A 21,829-nucleotide genomic window follows, 5' to 3' on the forward strand; every position below is an offset into this window, starting at 1 on the left:
GTGGCGGAGAAGAAGAAGCCGGAGAAACCAGTGGAGACCAACAGGTTGAAATATGAGGAGAAGGTCAAGGAGCTGGAGCTGGAGGACCTCGAGTGCAGGCTAGAGTTAGCGAAAGCTTTGGGTCTTGAGCAGGTGTCGCACGAAGACTTGGGCAGACTCCAGTGTGTGGACTGGCTGAAGGCTCACGAGACACACTTCTCGAGAGCAAAAATAGCAGAGACGGCGGATCTGACTGGGATTTCCACAAAATCGGTGATGGGACCCATTAACTATAGACCTCTCAAGTCATTAGGGAGTCCGGGATTCGTAGTGGAGCCTCCCAAACACCGAACTAGCATTGCCAGGATTAGGGTGGCCACTCCAGCACAGTTGAGGGTGGTGGACAAGCTGATGGATCCGAGGGAGATGGAATTACCAGACGCCGCGTATGAAGGCACGAAATTGGCCAACGATCCCAGATACGGGAAACCCTGCGGGAATACGCAGCTGGCCAAGACCTTAGCTGTTGATGACAGAGCGGACCCAGCCGCAGCGAGGGTGGTCATCGTAGCGGGATCGGACTTTGAGGGAACGTCTCCCAAATTGTTTTGGCCGGAAACTCTGATATACTCATTGCCGGGAGCGGAGCTGAACCAGATGTTAACCCTGGTGGTGGCAATAAAGTCGGAGATGCCTTGCGAGCCTGAACTGCTGCTGTTTGCAGGGATGAACGATCACTTGCATGCGACGGGGTTTCTTGAGCAGCTCAAGGGTGACGAACCTACGCCGAAGAAAATCTGGTAAGCCATCCAGAAATTATTTGCAGCCATGAATGAAGTGCAAGAAAACGTTGCCTCACGATTTGGCTCCAAGACGAAAGTGGCGTTCACGACGTCCCCCGGCTACGCGAGCATGCCTCCCGCTCTACAATTTATGTATGCAATCTTGATCTTGATAGCAGAAGGAATGGATGGCGCGTTTTGATGGCAGCTCCCAATCGGGAACTGGAACCTACAAACTTGAGACTTCGCAGGTCAGAGCTTGCGGCGGCGTGGGCGGATGCGTCCCACGCGTTGAGGGGCTTTCACGAGTTGGCAGACATCCTCATCGTGTTGGACGAGGTTCTCTTGCTGGAGATATATAACTTTGCTAGGCAACTCAAGCTCAGTCCGATTATAGGGGACAATCATCCAGTGGTGGCTCACCTGACGGCCAGTCTGTGGTTTCGAAACATGGAGGTGACCATAACAAGCTCCACCAGTAAATCTAGAGGGCCGAGCAACGAAAGGAAGAACGTGGCCGCATCAGAGAAGCAGCTGGAGTCGATGGTGTATCGACTGACACAAGAGGGAGGCAGGTGGCCCTTCCTGACACCAAGGCTGGAGAACGCCACGGAGAAGACAAGAGAAGATGCTCCGCCTCTGGTGAAGCAGATCTGGGATTTTCTTGAGGAGCAGCTGGGAGTGGCTGAAAAGAAGGAAATGACGGTTGGCAGGTTTGTCACGGCAGCCAACGAAGTCACGATTGGAGGATTCTGGAGGGAGCACGCAAGGGGTGAGCTGAGGACGAGGAGGGATCACGAAATTCTTGAGTTCTTGAGTCCTTGTTGGGGAAAGGAGTTCCTGGCCGGAGTGTATAGCGCGAAAGATACCATCTTTAAAGCCTTCATACAGGAAGTGTTGAATATGCCCATCAGTCTGTTGCTGGCACTGTACTTGGTTTACCCAAGGTACCTGTTTAATATGGGCCCAGCATACATGTTCAGTCGGGGTGTAGACACCCTCCGGATAGACGGGTACTTGACATTGGTGCTTCTAACCCACGGGGAACTGGAGTCATTTCACCGACTGATGAAATACGGAGAGCCTCTGTCGATGGGGAGAGCACACTCGAGCATCGACACCTACTCGTATAAGTGTGCTGCCGGGCTAAAGACGCTGCTGGTACAGTACCTACTGATGCAGAACCGGCACCTAACTGGAGAAGAAAAGAGCCCGAAGACAAGAGAAGAGTGGAGGAAAGTGAATGGGGGCATGCCTCTATTGACGGATCTATGCCTGGCCATGAGATCGGACCCCATGGGGATGATCCGGGGGCTAAAGGAAGTCGTAACCTGCATCTATGGACCGGCAGTCACGTTCGCGTTTCCAGATCCTCTGGTGGAAACTTATCGACACTCAGTGACCCACGTAAGCATACTAGATGGAACGACACTTAATTGGTGTCAACAGGAGGTGCTAAGGGCGCAAATGAGCAACACGGTGCTCTTCGGAAAGGTGAAGGATCCGGAGTTGGTGGCATACAGTTTTCGAGGACAACTGCAGTGCAGGATGGGAGGCAAGCTCGAAGGCCCCATCGAAACTTATCCCAAGTTCTGGAACCTAAATCACCTGACAGCAAATGGGCAAGAGATCTTGAGAATTCCCGCATGGAAGAAGAGCTTCGAGCTGGTGAAAAGGGAGTTAGAAGCGATATTGGAGAAGGAAGTCCTGCCAGAAAGCATTCCCAAATTCACGACAGTGAGGAGAATGACCCTGGGGATGAACAGCTCCCTGGTGGTCCCATCCCTTTTCGCAAGAGCAGCAACCGAAGAACAGCAGAAGGAGTTCATCGACGGCTGGGATCCTCTCTTCATCGGCTACACTGCAGCGATCTATTTTCATACCAGCGATGCGAAGATAAATTCATGGACAACTCAAGCCAAGAAAATGAGAGGGTCGATGCCCCCGAAATTCGAGGTGCGAAATGCCTTGAGAATACTTGAGCGGGCAGGTCTAGAGAACCAGTTGCCAGTGTGGGACGATGGCAGGATGATAGTGAATGAAGGGCATATCGCACTGAAAGCAGACGAGGTGCTGTTTGCCACGAGGAGATACCGGGCACCTTACGGGCTAGAGCAGGTGGAAAGGAGTCAGGAAGGAAAAAAGCTGGATGCAGCAGGCCCATTGCAGGTGGCCCTGACAGAGTACAAGGAAACGGGTCCATCTACGCCAGCACCCCTATCAGTGGATACCCCTGGGGATAAAAGGAGTGGTCCCGTAGAGGATCGATTCAGAAGGATTCTTGAGAGAAGAGAAGTAGAATCGGGGGTGGAGAGCATGGATGAGACTCTCAGCGAGGCAGGAGAGGATATGGAGGTGGGAAATACCCCGGAACCGAAGCCATCAGAGGAAGAGTTCACCACGCAAGAGCTGTTGAAAGATCTGAGTGGAGACAATTGGGCAGACACCCCCACGCCACCTTTGACCTCATCTCCACGCAAGAACCTAGAGTTGCCACTGACCAGTGAGAGTCCCAACATGGGAATGATCTTCTTGAGTGCGGACAGAAGGGAGAAAAACACCTTCGAGGGAAACAGGGCTGCCTTCCTAGGTACCCTGGACGCGGATGCTTGGCGAAAATTCTTGAGCGATTTTAATCGAGAAGTGGGCGACGACACCACATTGGACGATTTCAAGGAGGAGCTGTGGGACACGGTGGTGAAGTTCTGGAGGAGAAAGCTAGAGAAGAGCTGCTGAGCAAGATGGTCGAGTTGAGGAAGGCACCACGAAAGACCAGAGATGACAAATGTAAAGACAGCTCTACTCCGAAACAAAAAACTGACGATAAAATAATTGAACATGTAAGGGGGATAAGGTCGGAACTAGTAATATAATTAAAAGTACTAATATCCTTAAGGCTCGAGCAGGGGGGAGGCAAGAGTTGGAAGGGTTGGGGGGAGACAAGGAAGTCGAATCAGTAATGGTAACGACAACGCCCCCGAGTAAAGACGTGAGGTCTCGCAAGAGGAAGAGAGACGTGGAGGGATTGGGAAGTCCTTCGGCGGATGCGGTCTCGGAGAAGAACTTGAGAGAGACGGCCCCCATGGTTCTGGCACGATGGAAGACAGCAGCCTACAAGAGTAGCTACGAGCCGAGGAAACTGCTCGACGTAGAAAGAGAGATGGAGATCTCCACCAGCTCGGCAACGGAAGAAGACTTCAAACCTCAGTGGATAAAAATGAAGAGAGGTTCAACGAGCGAGCAGACCTGGGAAGTGGACGTCGGTAATGAATGGGTCTCGAATGAACACCAGGCTACCGGGAAGCAAGTGACTAGCGATCCTCTTGAGAAAAATAAAACGAGGAACACCGCCCGACCGTGGTGGGTGGCCCTGGAAACATTGCAGGAATTGGAAGACTGCCTGAAGAAGCTCGACAGTGGAGTGTCACGCAAACGACGCAACTGGGCTACCCAGCAGAAGGCTGGTATCAATAAATTAGAATTGGGGAGCCAGCTGAAGAGAACTTGGCAGAGCTTGTTAAAGGATCATTTTGAAGAAGCGATGAGAACATCATCATCGGCATCGCGATTGAAGGCGAATCCCTTTATTAGGACCGCAGGACAACTGATGTTTGCGTGGAGCCTGTTGGGAATAGAGCTAGAGACACTAACTTCGTACGACAAGTTGAAGTTGGGAGGCAAGAACCTAGAGGTATATCGAATGCTGATGCAGCATGTTGCTAGGGACAACTCAGGCTTGAGCCTGGCAAGGAGGAAGGATGCTACCTGCTTCTTGAGATGGACGATGTCGATGATGACTGACAGTACCATCCTAGCATGTCACCAGAGGGTAATTGGAGGCAAGACGCTGGAGAGGAGAGTCTCCACAGTAATCTTGAGTGTGTACCAGAGTACTGGGGTAGAAAAGGAAGATGGTTCTAGGTAATCTCTGGAGAGCCACAGGAAGTTAGATGAGATACGGGGATTCTACAACAAGAAGTTCGAGGAGAAACACGACGTTCACCGTAACCTGGCTCCTCCAGGAGAGTACTCGAAACCCAACAAGAAGGGAGAGTATCAGTATGTGTCTGGAGTGATGGGGATGGCATACAACCCTTTCCTGGACTTAGAAGCTGGAGGTGCCCATAGAAACTATGAGGTGGCGGAGCTGCTGAAGTTCTGGACAGAAAGGATAATGGAGATAGACCCCGTGGAAAGAGAGAGACCCGGTCTGGGTTTGATTCTCGAGAGAACACCGGAAGTGATAAGTGTGCCACGCTCAAGTAAAAGAGTAGAACTAAGAATGGGTAACGGGAACGGCACGTTGACCACGAATCTAGGAGTGGTGTGGAAGTTGCTCAGGCCCTCTTGGTGTCCACATCCCCATGCGAGCCTGATCGAGGAAGTTACTGAGCGAGTGAGTTTGGCGCCGACAGAGGATGAAGATTTAGCGACCTTGAGTATAGTACATAGACTGATCCTGCCTCAGATGAAGGAGTCAAGTGAGATGACGAGTGGAACAGGGTCGGTAAAGAAGATGGAGCCGGGCAGTTGTCTTGACTCGACGTGTGGGAATGGCGAGCACACCTGTGATGGACGATCGTGCGTGAGGATACAGTCTTTCCAGAAAGAAGACCTAGTCACCTGGTTTGAAGATATCACCGAGAGGGAGAAAAGTGAGATACAGATGGTGGCTGAGTGTTACGCGAGTACCACTGTGAACCTAGCAACAGCCCTGGGATTCTTCTCGAGAATGTGTAGTCTCCAGTCACTGGAGAGGCTAGAGTCAGAACACCACTTGGTGACGGCGTTGAGCGTGGAGTCATGGGCCGGAGTGTTGCAAGTGACCCAGAAACACATCAAGAGTTGGAGGGTTGGACTCGAAGCGGAGATGGGATTTCCAATGAGCGAAGCCTATGGACTGCCTCTAAATGCGAAGTCCCTAGTGGGGTCAGTGATTGCCAACCTATGTGGCAGCCACTATCCATTGCACATGGCGATGGTAGAAGCATCCAGCCAGAGGGTATTGATAGACAAAGCCTTCTCAGTGCTCAAATGTGTAAGACTGGCTCGGATGTCACATCATTCACACAAGCTGTTGAGGAAGATCCGAGGAACAGTGCCTAAAGAACAAAGGGACGACTTGAGTGAAATCTGGGGTGAAGTTCTTCTAGGCTTGGAGAGCGAAAATACAAGTGACCTCGAGAGACAAAACGTGATTGGGAAACCCATGGTAAGTGCCCCAAACTTGGAAGAAGTCGACGTGATACACGAGAAGATGATGGAACTTGAGCCTCTCCTAGAAGCCTCGGGAGAACGCAATCTTAGGAGCATCGACCTCACACACGGGTATTGTCCGTGCCACTGTCTCTGCCTGATCTGGGATGTAGAAGAAATCAGGTCGTTGGGACTACCCGAGCATCAACAAAAAGTGACCATTTTGGTGGTGAGCACAATGCTGGCTCTGCGATGGATGGAAGAAAACATAGCAAAGTATCGAGAATCGAAGACGCCTACAGCATAGTCGATTCACGCGATAGATTACAGCAGGAGACTTGAGTTGTTCGAGACAGCATGTAAGGTGTTCGCCATACCAATGGAAGTCAGACACGTGTGGAGCCGCTTGAGATTCTTTCCTTGGTTTCGCGCGACGTTAACATCCTGGTTATATGTAGCGACCAAGGATCACATGATGAAACATCAAAAGGAATATCGACAATTCCAGGCCAAAATAGGACCAGATGCCTTCAAAAGACCTCTGCTGACCCATCGAAATGCGATCACGACGGGGTGGAAAAGAGTGGGTAGAGTATCCAGAGACAACACTAGAGCGAGGGAATCAATACTGGAGGAGGACCTGGCGAAGAATGTAAGCCTGAGTCTTCACAATTCCTTCTGTTTGAACCGGGAGTCGAAGGTGAAGAGCTTACCGAATCAAGCGAAGAGATTGCAAGAACAAAAGGAGTGGATGCGATCCTATGAACAGCTGAAGGCTTGGGAAGAGATCGTGATCAGCTCCGATGACGAAGAAGCATTATTGGAACAGATCACAGTGTCAAAAGTATCTGGATCGGGTACCTCGAGGGCAAAGAACACAAGGTGAGCCAGTGGCTCAGAAGGAAAATTCTAGAGTCTTGAGTCTTGAGAGGGAGGGGGCTCGAGGGTGAACTCGGATGAAATCTGGGTTCACGAAAAAGAAATTTTAACGAATAAGATATTGTTATTAATATGCTAGATCTATTATATAAATCAAAATGCTGCATGACAATTTCCTGATTGAATAGGACAAAAGAAATTTTAAATCACCAGCTTAAAAGGCGGGAATTCACAAGGTGCAGGTGTGTGCAGATTTTGATTGCTGTTTAGCGATAGTGTGAAAATTTTATATGGTCGTGAATTTTGGAGGGTAGATAAACTTGAGTCTGCTGCAAACTTCTGTAAAAGAACACTGGCACTGTATCTTGAGTGACACTCGGGCTTCTGGGGATTCACTGACAAACGACAGCACGCGATGAGGACATCGATCTTGAGTCCGGGGAGTATGTGCCAGTCGGTCATGTCTGGAAGTTTGACCTTGAGAGACGCGAAAATACGTAATTTTGGAGTGGAATTTTAATTTTCAAATTTTCGAATGGAGCCTGTCATGCTCAGTTTTCTCGTACCAACTGAAAACAGAAAGTGAAAAATCAGAACATCCGAATTTACAATTGCGGGAAATTACTCAAGAAAAACAGCGGGAAATTGCTATTCGCAATTTCCAGATATAGAATAGGACACGAGTAGAGCTGTCTTATCCCGAAATAGGAGGAGAGACGATAAATAGAAGAAAGAACGACTATTCGGAACGAACTAGAGTGAACCTTCAATGTAAAGGTGGACAGCTTGAGTGTCCCAATGGTTCAAGCAAAAACTCAAATTCTAGAGTCGGAATTTATTTCGATTACCAAAACTGACCAGTATTAAACTTATCTAGTTATATTACCTAATTCTTGAGTTGCTTACCAATTTAATTACTCCTTGTGCTCGAGTACATCGACATGTGAGTTCCCAATTTAAATTTCTCGAGTGTGTTTTATGATTGTTATGTTGAGATAAGGCGAGTTTTAGGTTGATCCATCTGAAATGGATCAAAGTTCCACTGTCCAATAAAAAGTAACTTAACGGATTGTTCCGACACTGTTTTTAACGGCGTTCGCGTATTTTGGGTATTTTGAGACCTAAGTATGGGGACGTTCTTATTTTCTAGAGTGGGGGGATATTTTGGTAGTAGCCTTTAAGCTGTAACGGGTTCTAGTCTCATGTCGCAAGCGAACCGAATTAGCTCCGACCGTTCTTGAGGTAGAAAAACACAAGAGATAGTGTCCCTGACTCTTGAGCCAATGGTTATAGGGCCTATTTTTCTTAACCTCATATGTGACCGAAGTAGGCGACTGTTACATAGTGTTTTTATGGCGCTTCTGGGTGTTTTTACGACATCAAGACTACGGAGTCGAACCCACTTGACACAGCTACGGGCTGCATGCCCATTCTAGAGTACCGGTGGTACGGTTCAACGGGAACGTGTAAACCTTCCGGTTGTACCGTGATAGCTTTTTAAGAAAACTTGAGAAAACTTCCTGGTATGCTCTCCGAACGAGGCCTAGCTAACCGAGTAAGGGGGGGGGGACTAGGAAAACAAAAACAATAAAAAAGTATAGAAAAAAAAACCATAAAACGAAAAGACAGTGACTTTGATACCAGATCATTTGAATCAAACCTTCATATTAATTAAATAGTATGCCCATACTGTTTTATAAGACAGATCGTTTCGATCAATCTAGCAATTTAAACCAGTGACTCTGAAAAGGTGCCCGAGTGGGGGCGTTGTTAAGGGTTTTCAGACAGATTGCAACCTAGCCGGACCACTAGGAGACTTGACTGGAAGAGGTGACCAGTCGAGTGGGAAAGTGGTTCACAAGGATCGAACCGGACCACTGGGAGACTTGACTGGAAAGGGTGACCAGTCGAGTGGGAAAGTGGTTCACAAGGATCGAAACGGACCACTAGGAGACTTGCCTGACCCTAGTGGCTGACTCGTCTGGGCATAGGTACCAGGTGGTGCAGACGCGTACTGAGGAGGAGCATCCATTTTTGATTCCATTTGATGATAAATTGATCAAAAATAAATCTCTGAAAAATAACCCTGCATTAACTAAAAAACAAAATGTTAAAAGCCGATTGCAATACCCTTGGTTATCTCAAGTGCAAGTGAAACGGACAATGACTGATGAGTCATTACAACGCTAGGGAAAATAACTCAACCGGGACTGTAAACAGGGCCTTTCAAAAATTAACTGAGAAAAAATCAATTACATTAATCAACAATCAATCACAGGAAAAATTCCGACGAAATACTGATTGTTGGTTGCGCACCAACCCCAGCAACATTTGATCCGATCCAACACCCGAGGGAGGCTACATCTCGGAGTTGCTCAACCGAGCCTGAGCAAAATATTTCGGAAGCTTATTATTTGAAAACTTATCGCAAAATTTTAAAATACGCTGATCCCGGAAATTCTGACAGAAAAGATTGTTTTTTTTTAGCAGCGTCTTATTTTTTCAGCTTGTGTAGAAATTTTACGTTTGATTTGAAATTTTTGGGTATTTAAACAAAACAGAAATTTGGGAAAACTTCTCGTTCCACTTGACTTCATCAATCAATTCGTTCTGTTCTGGTCAATGATAATTTGATGTCACTCTCTCGAGTAATATGTGAACAAAACAATAAAAGTGGAGACAGGTACGTGTCCACTTTTGCTAGTTTCTCGTTGTTGTTAATTTTTCAGCCAATAGAAAAAGACATTGGTTTTCCTCTGGACGCAGTGTTTTCTGGAGTTTTAATTAGTTCAACGTCTTTTGTACGATGGATAAATCATTAGAAAGAAGTTTGCACTTCTCGGATATTCCATTTCATCAAGATTCTTATGTTTTCGATCCTGGTAGTTTGCAAGTCTTCTTTTTCACTTTGGCCTAAAGATTCGTCAGAAAAGAAAAATTTGAAAAATCTGAGACTATCTTCAAATATGTATAAACTCTGCTTTCGCAGTGAAATCCATGCTAGTAATTTGTCAACCAGTTGTATGGCTTTTGTTCAAGTTTGAGAAGTGAGTTGAAAAAGACTGGAAAAAAAAGTAGAATCGCTGTAATCAGAAGTTGTAATGGCTAACTCTTCAGATACAAAATTCTTACATCAAAATCCTTCCAAATCTTACGGACCGCTAGTCCAATCAATGTTCTACTAAGTGAAAAAGTTCTGATGCAGTTTTGAGCTGAACTTCAACATTGAAAATAAAAACATCTGCGTACGATGTTGTATAGCTATAGGGGCTTGAAATTTGGACTACAGAACTGGCTATCTGTTATTTCAGACAGCATGATATGTCAGAACAGGCCGTCTCCAACAGAGCGTTGAACTCTGGACTCGACCCCAGCAGCTGCTCGAGGTATCGCAGGAGTACAAACAGGTCACCCAATCAACCATAAGTCATCATGATAAAAGTAAGGAGCCCGTCCAGCCTGAGGTCCGCTGGTGTCTGAGTGAACGAAGTTTAATTGACCAAATGTCACATACAGTGCCACCACAAGGCCAATCGACAGCTTCCTGACGTCCTTCACAAAGCTCGCAATCAAGCTCGCCTGGAGGCTCTCGGATAGCACTTGGACAGGAAGGATAGCGACAATCCCAATTCCGTTCTTCCCAGGATTGCATCGATGCTCCAATATGCGTCCTCGTGGCCAGAACATCTTCTTGGAACTTGTCCAGTGACATGGTATTCACACCCTGCATGAACTGCAACAGCAAGCCTCCAGCCTGCTTCCTCTCGTTCATTAGTTGTTTCAAATAGGCGTGGATATGTTTTTTATCACTGCTGGGGCATGTTCAAAAGCGTCTTCTCCCAGCATGCACACTCTCGTGACAAAAAAGCCAAGAATTAGTGTGAAGTTTTGTAGTAAAGGCTAGTGCCATGATGTCTTCCTCCGACAATGTCAAAACCGGCCTGACCATGCTCTCCTGCGCGTTCCTCTCAATGTCCAATTGCCTGATCTAGAGGTCATTCCCCACCTGCTGCACCAGCACATGTTCATCAATCACCCCAGGTCTCAAGTTCAGCAACCTGGCGAAATTGGACAGTTCCAACCCCAGGACTTCATCCCGCACCACACGAGTTGTGCTGTGCTCTTTGAATCCCTGTATGGCGTTAGAGCTGTTTGACCAGACGGCAGGAAGCTCCGAGTGAAGAGAGTTATAGGTATTCGGATCAATAGACTTGTTCAGCGCAGTTACCATCGTGTTCACAAATTACAATGGTTCCGGCAGTGCGGCATATCTCAGTTACAATATGAAGATGATTTTGACTACATTTCTGGTGAAGCCATTTGTCACCGCTTCTGTCATGGCTCATAGTAGCGTAATTATCGCGTCTCCCAAGAACTCGTTGCTGGGATTTTATCCGACCGTGAGGCCGCTCAATAGGCCCCGACTCTGCAAAAGATCATGCGAGCCGGATATTATTATCACTAAAGGATCTATGTTGACAACTCTCTGCATGCTTATTGCCATGCCTACTGATTGCCCTCTATCCAGCTTGAAGACGCTAGGAAGATCACATCTGGCCAAAAGAATGAACGGGTTTTGTAGACATAGTCCGAACTGGCCACTATTAGATACTTTGCGTTCATGATGTCGAAGAAACCATAGGCAGCAAACAGGCTATCACCCACCGGTGTATCGAGTCCTTTGTACCTCCTATCGTCACCTTCCACTGAGATCGCCCGGCGATAGTCTCTTGAAAATTCGCCAGGCGTTTGGCCAGATGGCTTAGAGAGATGCCGATACATCTTCTGGTGGTTGTTGTTGGGATTGTTCTCTGCCATAAACTTGCTTTTCAGAGAGGTTGTATCAACTCTCTCGCCCTCCGTCGGACGTTCATCAGGGATCGCGTGCTCATGGGTCCCACGGTATTGTTTTTAGGCAATCCATCGGGGTCCACGAATCCGAGTATGGTAGAAGAGCTGAGCTGCTCTTGCTCCGCCAGCAGCCAGTCCACGTCCGATATTCGACACAATCCCGACATAGTGAGGCTATTTCCCTTTATTATTCGCCTGACATCTGATCGATGTGCCAGCGTATTCATGTTCAGATTTGACGATATTTCAGCCTTGTTCTGTTCCCATGCACTGAGATCTGGTCGGTTCCAGAGTAACACACTTGTCGAATAAGCTCCATCTGAAGGCGCGTGATTGGCTGATGAGTTTTCCGCAGCAACAAGAATAGTCGCGGGCAAATTAATCGCATTCGTGGAGGGCTGGCATCTCGTTGGATTGTGATCTCCAAAGGTCTTCCAATCGGCTCTCCAATGGTTGTCTTCGAGGAGGGTGATCAGTCTCCAACCTTTCTCTTACATCCGAGCTAGGAGCAGCGGGTGTAACACTACACTCTACTGATGCCAAAGGCCCAAGATGACTGGCGGGTGGCTCCTTCATATTCTTCCTCACTCTGCCTCTGGCGGTCAAACTGGTCCGAGCCAGGGTGTCAAACAACCTGAGCTCCTCTTCTAGCTCCCCGATCTTCGTTTGAAAGGACTCGTTAATCCACCACTTTCCCTGTACTGTGTTAAAGTGTAAACCATCTCTGGTCAGCGCGAGATGCAACGTGTCTTTCAGATCCATGAGTCGCAACTCGCCAGGATTCCTGCTGACCAGGTTACGGATCATTTCATTCCATCGGGCAACGTGCCGTTCTTGAAATAGGCCACTGGTGTGCCCACCGCAGGGTTCTGTGGAACCGTGCACAAAACCACGAGCCTCTTTTTGTTATTTTCTTTCAATTCAACCAAAAATTAAATCAACAAAGTCTCACACCTGCTCTCTTGGGTAACCGGAGCCCTAGAGATAATGTTAGTACTATCATTATTGTTAGAGTATCTAACTGATCTTCGCTCTCGAACTCCATCATTTTAATCAGCTGTGCCACGGAGGCTCCTTCTAAGGAAACAGCAGTGGTCTGACCACTCGCAATAAATCTCAAGCAGTTCCATCAGCAAACTGTCTTCTGTTATCAGATGACGATTCCCACAAAGAATCGCGAGGTTCTTCCTGATTTCCACCACGCTCGACTTCGAGGTTCACTCGCTACGTGTCGGACCCGCTGGTCCAACCGCATGCGATGCTCGCTCTGAATTTCTTGAGGAGCAAGCAGTACATTGGGAAGGGACGATCCTACCCAGCGCCTGTCTCCGCTGGTTCAGTTAATTTCGTTTATCGTCGCTCTGGCTACCTGCTAAAATGTTTCTTCAGACTGAGAAGCCAGGTTCTTGTCCGAAGGGTCTGGTTTGGTATTTCTGGAGCTCGCCTCAGTATGTGAAGCTTGCAGATGAGCCACGGGTTCCCTGGAGACGCACAACTCCAGTGCCTTCGTCCTGGACTGCAAGTCCCTGGACTCTTCATAAATCAATGGTCACCAGAACTTCTGATGACGTTTGACAAACCTTCGCCATGTAAGGCTTTCAGGTGCTTGATTTATTCTTTTTTGAGAATTATCAAAAACACATTGTGTCTTTTTTTCACTGGTGTCGTTCCTGGGGTTTCGCCTTATACTCTTCCAACTTACCGTGTAACCGCTGCCAATCTTTAACCTTCTTATCCAGGATTTCGATTGTTTCCGAAGTCTGGTTCTTCATCTCGTTCAGCTTGACTTTTTGGATGGAGGAATGGCTGTTGGAGAATCCACCGAGTATAAAGAACCCGGCCCGTCACGTGATCTCTTTGCCCCAAGAAGAACTTGCGCTTAGGAGTGCGGGCGGTACCGGACTCCCCGATGGCCAGCTTTGATACTACTTCCGTGGTGTGGACAACACAGTCTTTTATTTCCATTGCATTAAGGAAAGCCACGGTAAACATAGCCAGCACTGGATCCTCTAGTCCAAAAGTGCAACCCACCGTGCGTTGATATATCTCTTGTACCTAGAGCCGTTCCTAGACTCGGTGAGATCAGGTCCATAAGATCTTTCGTGTCGCTCATATTTTCTCGTGTCGAATCTTCTCTTCAACTTCAATTCTTCCAGTTTTGAAAAACAATAAACGAATGCCTGATCAATCACAACCTAAAGAAGAAGTCACAACTTAGAACCATTGTATAGGTTAACTTATCTCCATGATAAAAGATAATTCATATATTTAAAAACCAGTCAATTGAAATTTTCTTTTTTCTTTAATCTAAAAATTAGCACCAAGGTAGATCGTTCACCTGCATTTATGTCGATCCGAATTAATTAGATGCTGTCACTCTTCACACTTGGATTTTTGCAGCTCACCATCAAATCATATTGCATAATCAAAATCATACGTTAACACAAAACATAAAAATCTCACATCAACACTACAATACAAAAATTAATACTCAATATCTATCCGAAAACCTAAACCCTAATTTTTTAAAATTAAACATAGTAGAAGGTTCTTAACCCTAAACAAAGGACTCTTAAACTAATTCATAGCGTTACCATATGCTCAGATAATATTTCTTATGCAAGTAGACTTCTATGTCCGTTTCTGAAAAAATCACTTGCACCAGAGCATGTAGCTCTTTTGGAGGTAGTTTGACCCTAAGGGGATCACAAACTGAGAAGGAGAGCAAGATCACTACGCTCTCAACCAGGAAATCCCTGAGTCGAGTTAGCCCCAGCACAATCTCTTAAAAACAAAAAATTTTCTACGAACTGAAAAAATTCTGATGCAGTGTTGAGCTGAGCTTCAAGATTGAAAATAAAAACGATGTTTTTTAGCTATAGGGGCTTGAAATTTGGACTACAGAACTGGCTATCTGTTATTTCAGACAGCATGATATGTCAGAACAGGCCGTCTCCAACAGCGCGTTGAGCTCGACCCCTGCAGCTGCTCGGGGTAGCGCAGGAGTACAAACAGGTCACCCAATCAACCATAAGTCATCGTGATAAAAGTAAGGAGCCCGTCCAGCCTCAGGTCCGCTGGTGTCTGAGTGAACGAAGTTTAATTGACCAAATGTCACATACAGTGCCACCACAAGGCCAATCGACAGCTTCCTGACGTCCTTCACAAAGCTCGCAATCAAGCTCGCCTGGAGGCTCTCGGATAGCACTTGGACAGGAAGGATAGCGACCATCCCAATTCCGTTCTTCCCAGGAATGCATCGAACCTCTAATATGCGTCCTCGTGGCCAGAACATCCTCTTGGAACTTGTCCAGTGGCATGGTATACAAACCGTGCATGAACTGCAACAGCATGCCTCCAGCCTGCTTCCTCTCGTTCTTTAGTTGTTTCAGATGGGCGTGGATCTTTTTTATCACTGCTGGGGCATGTTCAAAAGCCTTTTCTCCGAGCATGCACACTCTCGGTGACAAAAAAAGCCAAGAATTAGTGTGCAGTTTTGTAGTAAAGGCTAGTGCCATGAAGTCTTCCTCCGACAATGTCAAAACCGGCCTGACCATGCTCTCCTGCGCGTTCCTCTCAATGTCCAATTGCCTGATCTAGAGAATACACTCTACTGATGCCAAACTCCCAAGGTGACTGGCGAGTGGCTCATTCATATTCCTCCTCACTCTGCCTCTGCCGGTCGAACTGGTCCGAGCCAGGGTGTCAAATGACCTGAGCTCCTCTTCTAGCTCCCCGATCTTCGTTTGAAAGGCATCGTCATACCACCGCTTTCCCTGTACTGTGTTAAAGTGTAAACCATCTCTGGTCAGCGCGAGATGCAACGTGTCTTCTAGATCTATGAGTCGCCACTCGCCTGGATTGCTGCTGACCAAGTTATGGATCATTTCATTCCATCGGGCAACGTGCCGTTCTCGAAGTAGGCCACTGGTGTGCCCACCGCAGGGTTCTGTGGGACCGTGCACAAAACCACGAGCCTCTATTTGTTATTTTCTTTCAATTCAATCAAAAATTAAATCAACAAAAGCTCACACCTGCTCTCCGGAGTAACCGGAGCCCTAGAGATATCGTTAGTACTATCATTATTGTTAGAGTATCTAACTGATCTTCGCTCTCGAACTCCATCATTTTAATCAGCTGTGCCACGGAGGCTCCTTCTAAGGAAACAGCAGTGGTCTGACCACTCGCAATAAATTTCAAGCAGTTCGATCAGCAAACTGTCCTCTATTATCAGATGACGATTCTCACAAAGAATCGCGAGGTTCTTCCTGATGTCCACCACGCTCGACTTCCACGTTCACTCGCCACGTGTCGGACCCGCTGGTACAACCGCATGCGATGCTCGCTCTGAATTTCTTGAAGAGCAAACAATACATTGGGAAGGGACAACCCTACCCAGCGTCTGTCTCCGCTGGTTCGGTTAATTTCATTTATCGTCGCTCTGGCTACCTGCTAAAATGTTTCTTCAGACTGAGAAGCCAGGTTCTTGTCCGAAGAGTCTGGTTTGGTATTTCTGGAGCTCGCCTCAGGCTGTGAAGCTTGCAGAAGGGCCACGGGTTCCCTGGAGACGCACAACTCCAGTGCCTTCGTCCTGGACTGCAAGTCCCTGGACTCTTCATAAATCATTGTCACCAGAACTTCTGATGACGTTTGACAAACCTTCGCCATGTAAGGCTTTCAGGTGCTTGATTTCTTCTTTTTTGAGAATTATCAAAAACACATTGTGTCTTTTTTTTCACTGGTGTCGTTCCTGGGGTTTCGCCTTATACTCTTCCAACTTAGCGTGTAACTGCTGCCAATCTTTATCCTTCTTATCCAGGATTTCGATTGTTTCCGAAGTTTGATTCTCCATCTCGTTCAGCTTGATCTTTTTGGATGGAGGAATGGCTGTTGGAGAGTCCGCCGAGTATAAAGGACCCGGCCCATCACGTGATATCTTTGCCCCAAGAAGAACTTGCGCTTAGGAGTGCGGGCGGTACCGGACTCCCCGATGGCCAGCTTTGATACTACTTCCGTGGTGTGGACAACACAGTCTTTTCTTCCCATTGCATTAAGGAGCGCGACGGTAAACATAGCCAGCACTGGATCCTCTAGTCCAAAAGTGCAACCCACCATGCGTTGATATATCTCGTACCAAGAGCTGTTCCTAGACTCGGTGAGATCAGGTCCATAAGATCTTTCGTGTCGCTCATAATTTCTCGTGTCGATTCTTGTCCTCATTTTCAATTCTTCCAGTTTTGAAATACAATAAACGAATATCTGATCAATCACAACCTAAAGAAGAAGTCACAACTTAGAACCATTGTATAGGTCAATTTATCTCCATGATAAAACATAATTCATGTATTTTGAAACCGGTCAATTGATTTTTTTTTAATCTAAACGATAGCACCAAGGTAGATCGTTCACCTGCATTTATGTCGATCTGAAATAACTAGATGCTGTCACTCTTCACACTTGGATTTTTCCAGGCCACCATCAAATCATATCGCATAATCATAATCATACGTTTAAACAAAACATAAAAATCGCACATCAACACTACAATACAAAATTTAATACTCAATATCTATCCTAAAACCTAAACCCTAATATTTTCAAAATTAAACAAAGAAGAAGTTTCATAATCCTAACAATGGGACTCTTAACCTAATTCATAGCGTTACCAAATGCTCAGATAATATTTCTTATGCAAGTAAACTTCTATGTCCGTTTCTGAAAAAATCACTTGCACCAGAGCCTGTAGCTCTTTTGGAGGTAGTTTGACCCTAAAGGGATCACAAACTGAGAAGGAGAACAAGACCACTACGCTCTCAACCAGGAAATCTCTGAGTCGAGTTAGCCCCAGCACAATCTCTTAAAAAAACAAATTTTTTTTATTTTAAACATGTATGCAAGAGACTGTTGTGAAAAATTTGCAGATTACAAAGTTTTTTTTGAGCATTTCAAGGAGTGTGCAAACATTTTTATGACCTTTTTTTGTAAGATGCAAGCTTTTCCTGGTTTATCACAAATATATACAAAATCCTATAATTTATAAAACTGTATACAAAAATGTTCCCTATCTTAATTAATAGTTTTTCTAATAATTTTGACCAACATTTATGCTAAAATGGGGTCTCCCAGTGAAAAAAAAGAACAATGTAAAAGTTTTGGTAAAAAATGTAATGATGTTTTATCATGTGTTCAAAAAAGTACTGATTTCATTGCCGGTAGCTTATTCGATAGTTCGCTCACAGAAGACTTTGATTCAGAGAACCCCTCATCCCGTCCGATTAAAACTGAATTCTCGAAAATTTGTACTTCTTCCCACGGAGAAGTCAAGAACCTCTTACTAGTCCATCCCAGCGTGTTCTGCAATCCGCGACCTCATTCATAGTTGATTCTCAGTGATGAGAGCTCGATGCATATGATGCTCGTTAAAATCACTTCTCATGATTTCGACCATGTGCCACACTTGAATTGTGAAATCCATTCGAGCCAAGATAATCCCATCCCAGAGACCGACTCGAGCACCCTGAATGTTATCTTTTCGCTGTAAGTTAACTTGGCGGCCAAATACGTAGGGTTGAAAACTGCACAGAGAAAATCAATTTTTGCAAAAAAAAGAAATCATGAAAGAGACTGATTAAAATCAAGAAAAATGACAGAATAAGAGCTGAGAGTGCAAGTATTTGAAAATAGTTTATATTAAAATTGAGATGATTGACCGAAGAGTGAGGGGCATCATCGTTTCAAAAGTGCGCATTTAACCAATCAAAATAGCTTTTCCTTAACTGACCTGGGTCGTGTCCGATCAGATTTCAGCTTGCATCCATGAAAATTTTATAAAAAGTCGTATCCAATCAAAAACAAAGTTCCCTTTAAATTTTTCTTTCAATTTTTTGATTCCAATCACAAAAAAATTGCCCTTTCATTGAAATCGCCAGTTTTTTTAAAAAAAAACACAGAGAAAAAAATTAACAAGTAACCTTTCTGATACTTTTTTCATCAAGTCAATTCGATTTTTTGTTGATGATCATTGAGAAATTTCTGATCTTTGAGAAGATACCCAAGTTCAGGAAATCACATGAAGATACTCAAATCCGGGCAATCTTATTCTAAAGCTAACAATACAAGATTTTTAAATTTATAACTCTTTTAAAATGTGAAAAAAACAAAGAACTATGCTGAGAAATTTTGCGAGAAGAGGTTTTTGGGTAAGAAATAAAAAGAGTCTCTGATAATTTTTTGTACAACTTTTTAATCAGCTTCAATATAATATAATATAATATAATATAATATAATATAATATAATGTAAAATAAAACAAACCATGAAACTTTATCAATTTGAAACCTTCTCAATTTTTTTCCCTATCTCAAATAATCAATATTTCTATACCCAATGTTAATAAAAAGCCTGCTGAACGGCTGTTCTATTCCCCATCTCAAAACATGGGTGTCAGTAGGTAGAAATGCAAATTTTTAAAGTAGAAAAGTTGAGAAGAAAACATCTTTTCATGACGAGCCTTTAATTGTTGTTTTCATCACCCTGAACAAGGCTAATCAACGAATGTTCGCAATTAAATCGAAAAATTTTCTGAAGTGTTTTTGATTCATTGATAAGTCAAGCAATCAAAATAGATACTTTTTCTTTGTACTTAGCGTTGAGCAAAGAAATAGTAACGACTGTATGACAGCTGAGCCAAAAAACATCAAAATAATTGGGTGCAGGAAAATTGTTTCGACTAAGATCATATGCCAGGCGAGAGCTTCGAGTCCCTACTAGGTATTTGGTGTGTCATACCAAAAGTAATCGATAACAAAACGCCGGCTTTTTAAAGTGGATTGGAGTGAAACTGAATTGGTTTGTTAGAGAAAACCAAATGTACTGTACCTTCAAAAAAATGGCAACGCGAAGTTCCAGCAGCAAAAAAGACAATAGTTTGAAAAAAAAACAATAAGCTTCAGAACAGAAACCTGTGTGAAATTGTTAACGAAGGACTTTGCCTTGCTGTCAATCAAAACAAGACTCATTGCGTTTTTCTTATATCAATGATAAATCATGATAATCAATAATCAAATTTCAGTTATCGAGGTTTAGATGCAATAAAAAATTTGAACTAATTAATTTTGAAAAATTCTAGGGTGTCAATCTTAGTAAATCCAAAACGTGTAATGTCTAATAACTTTCTCTTCTAGTCATTTTTTTCGTTTTGACTTAACTTTCAATTGCACTGTAAAAATATTATTTCTCGTTATTAAGTTGTAATAGCGAACAAGTAAAAATTCTGTTACTCAACTTAACTCATTTTAATTCTGTTACTCAACTTAACTCATTTTAATTCTGTTACTCAACTTAACTCATTTTAATTCTGTTACTCAACTTAACTCATTTTAATTCTGTTACTCAACTTAACTCATTTTAATTCTGTTACTCAACTTAACTCATTTTAATTCTGTTACTCAACTTAGAGTTACTCAACTTGATGCTGAATTTTGAAACTTGAAAAAGTAACTTTCAATCAAATAATTGTTTGTAACTGTTCATTACTGATTTATGCACAAAGACAAATCAGTTTTTTCCAAAGAAACTTTGAAGAAATTGTTTGTTAAGGCAATATTGTGTTTGTCTCAATCAACAGCCAGCAGGTGAAATTTTGGGCGAGCTTTTGTCCAAGTAAAAATTGTTATTGTTCTTAGTTTTTCCACTAAAAAAATTCGAAAATAACTTTGTATCCTCTAGAATTGATTTGTTTTTAGCTTCTCTCACTTGAAAAAATAGTTCAGATAATGCCAAGTATGGGGCAACCAGATAAAGACATGTGGTTATCTAATTTCTTTTACGTATTTTTGTAAAAACTTAATTTAAAAGTAAATACTTTTCTTTTTAAAATAAAAGCTTCTTGGATAATTGATGTTAGTTTTCTCACTCAAACCTTAGGTTTTCAAACCGTAACTTGAAATGGCTTAAGAATTTGAAGACTTGTTCTATTCTAAGTAACTGATACTCAAATTTGGAGACAAATTTAAATCATAGATAGCATCTTTATAACCGATATTTGCCCTCTGATTTGTGACATATGGAAAAAAAGTGGACAAAAATAACACAATACTTGGCTTGACCAAAATGCAAGTTATATAAATTTCATAATAAAAAAATGCTAGTCATATACTTTTCAGTTTCATGAGTATAGATGGTTGCACGAAATGTCTATGATTATTGATTTTTCACATCTAGAAATCGATTAACTAAAATTTTTCAAAAAATAAGAAAAGCTTTTTCATTGTTATTTTTTTGCGGAAAAATTTTGTTTTTAATTGTAATTGAACACAAATGACAATAACCCTTGCTACTCAAAGCTGCAGTGACCAAATTTCCAGCTATCTTAACTGCATATCTTTATTGGAAACTACCTAAATGAAGATGTTTTACACACACTGTATAAGGAAAGTGGTACTTGCCCAAGGCATACAAACATATGCAAGACAAACAAATTATCTTTTTGAGCGTTTTTAAAATTATATTTGGAAAAACTGTAAAAGCCCTTATTTTTGTGTATGCAGGACCACGTTATGAACCCAAAAAATTAAAGTACAAAACGTACAATGTTTTGAGGGGTACTTTTGAAACTATTTCATTACCTTTTTGATGCCACAGCCTTAAAAAATGCTAGTCACAATGATTCCAATTATGGAAACTGTTAGATTATACTTTTTGTCAAAAATTTTTTCTGTTTCGTTTATAAAGGTACGCCGAATTATATGCCAAAACAAAAAAATCTTCCAAAACTCGATAACACAATTTTCTCAAAATTTTATGAAAATTGTATGACTAGCATTTTTTCATAGATTTAGATCATGGAATTATTTGACACGCACTTCCAATATATGGAGATCAATCCAGCTACTCTGTATAAAAACAGATTCAAAGCATTATCTGGCAAAATTCACGAGAGTTTTTAGATCCAAGACCTGCTAATTAACAAAGCGAAAATCAACTAAAATTGAAAACTTTTAGTAAATCACTTAAGTTTCTTGAGGCTCTCAACTTTAACTATGAAAAACTTAAACTTTTGACCAATCCCACTGATAATCTGAAATAATCACAAAAAAACGGTTCTTATGCACTAAACGGCCCAAAATCATTGTTTCTACATCT

At 43.6% G+C, this 21,829-nt stretch overlaps 2 protein-coding genes across 2 annotated transcripts in view; one reads left to right on the forward strand and one right to left on the reverse strand.

Annotated features, from left to right (window-relative positions):
* Nucleotides 1–21,829, forward strand: part of LOC134839599 (cyclin-dependent kinase 10-like) — a 501,898-nt gene that overhangs the window by 198,963 nt on the left and 281,106 nt on the right. The gene's annotated exons all lie outside the window — the stretch shown is intronic.
* The window catches only part of LOC134838970 (uncharacterized), an 81,618-nt gene continuing 75,928 nt past the window's right edge, over nucleotides 16,140–21,829 (reverse strand). The window contains exons 16-18 of the mRNA XM_063854342.1: nucleotides 17,416–17,543; nucleotides 16,667–16,961; nucleotides 16,140–16,300 (exon numbers count right to left, since the gene is read on the reverse strand). Of these exons, the coding sequence (XP_063710412.1) occupies nucleotides 16,140–16,300; nucleotides 16,667–16,961; nucleotides 17,416–17,543 (584 nt within the window). The remainder of the gene's footprint in view (nucleotides 16,301–16,666; nucleotides 16,962–17,415; nucleotides 17,544–21,829) is intronic.

The sequence above is a fragment of the Symsagittifera roscoffensis genome, chromosome 2 (genome assembly GCF_963678635.1).
Source record: "Symsagittifera roscoffensis chromosome 2, txSymRosc1.1, whole genome shotgun sequence".
Lineage (NCBI taxonomy): Eukaryota > Metazoa > Xenacoelomorpha > Acoela > Convolutidae > Symsagittifera > Symsagittifera roscoffensis.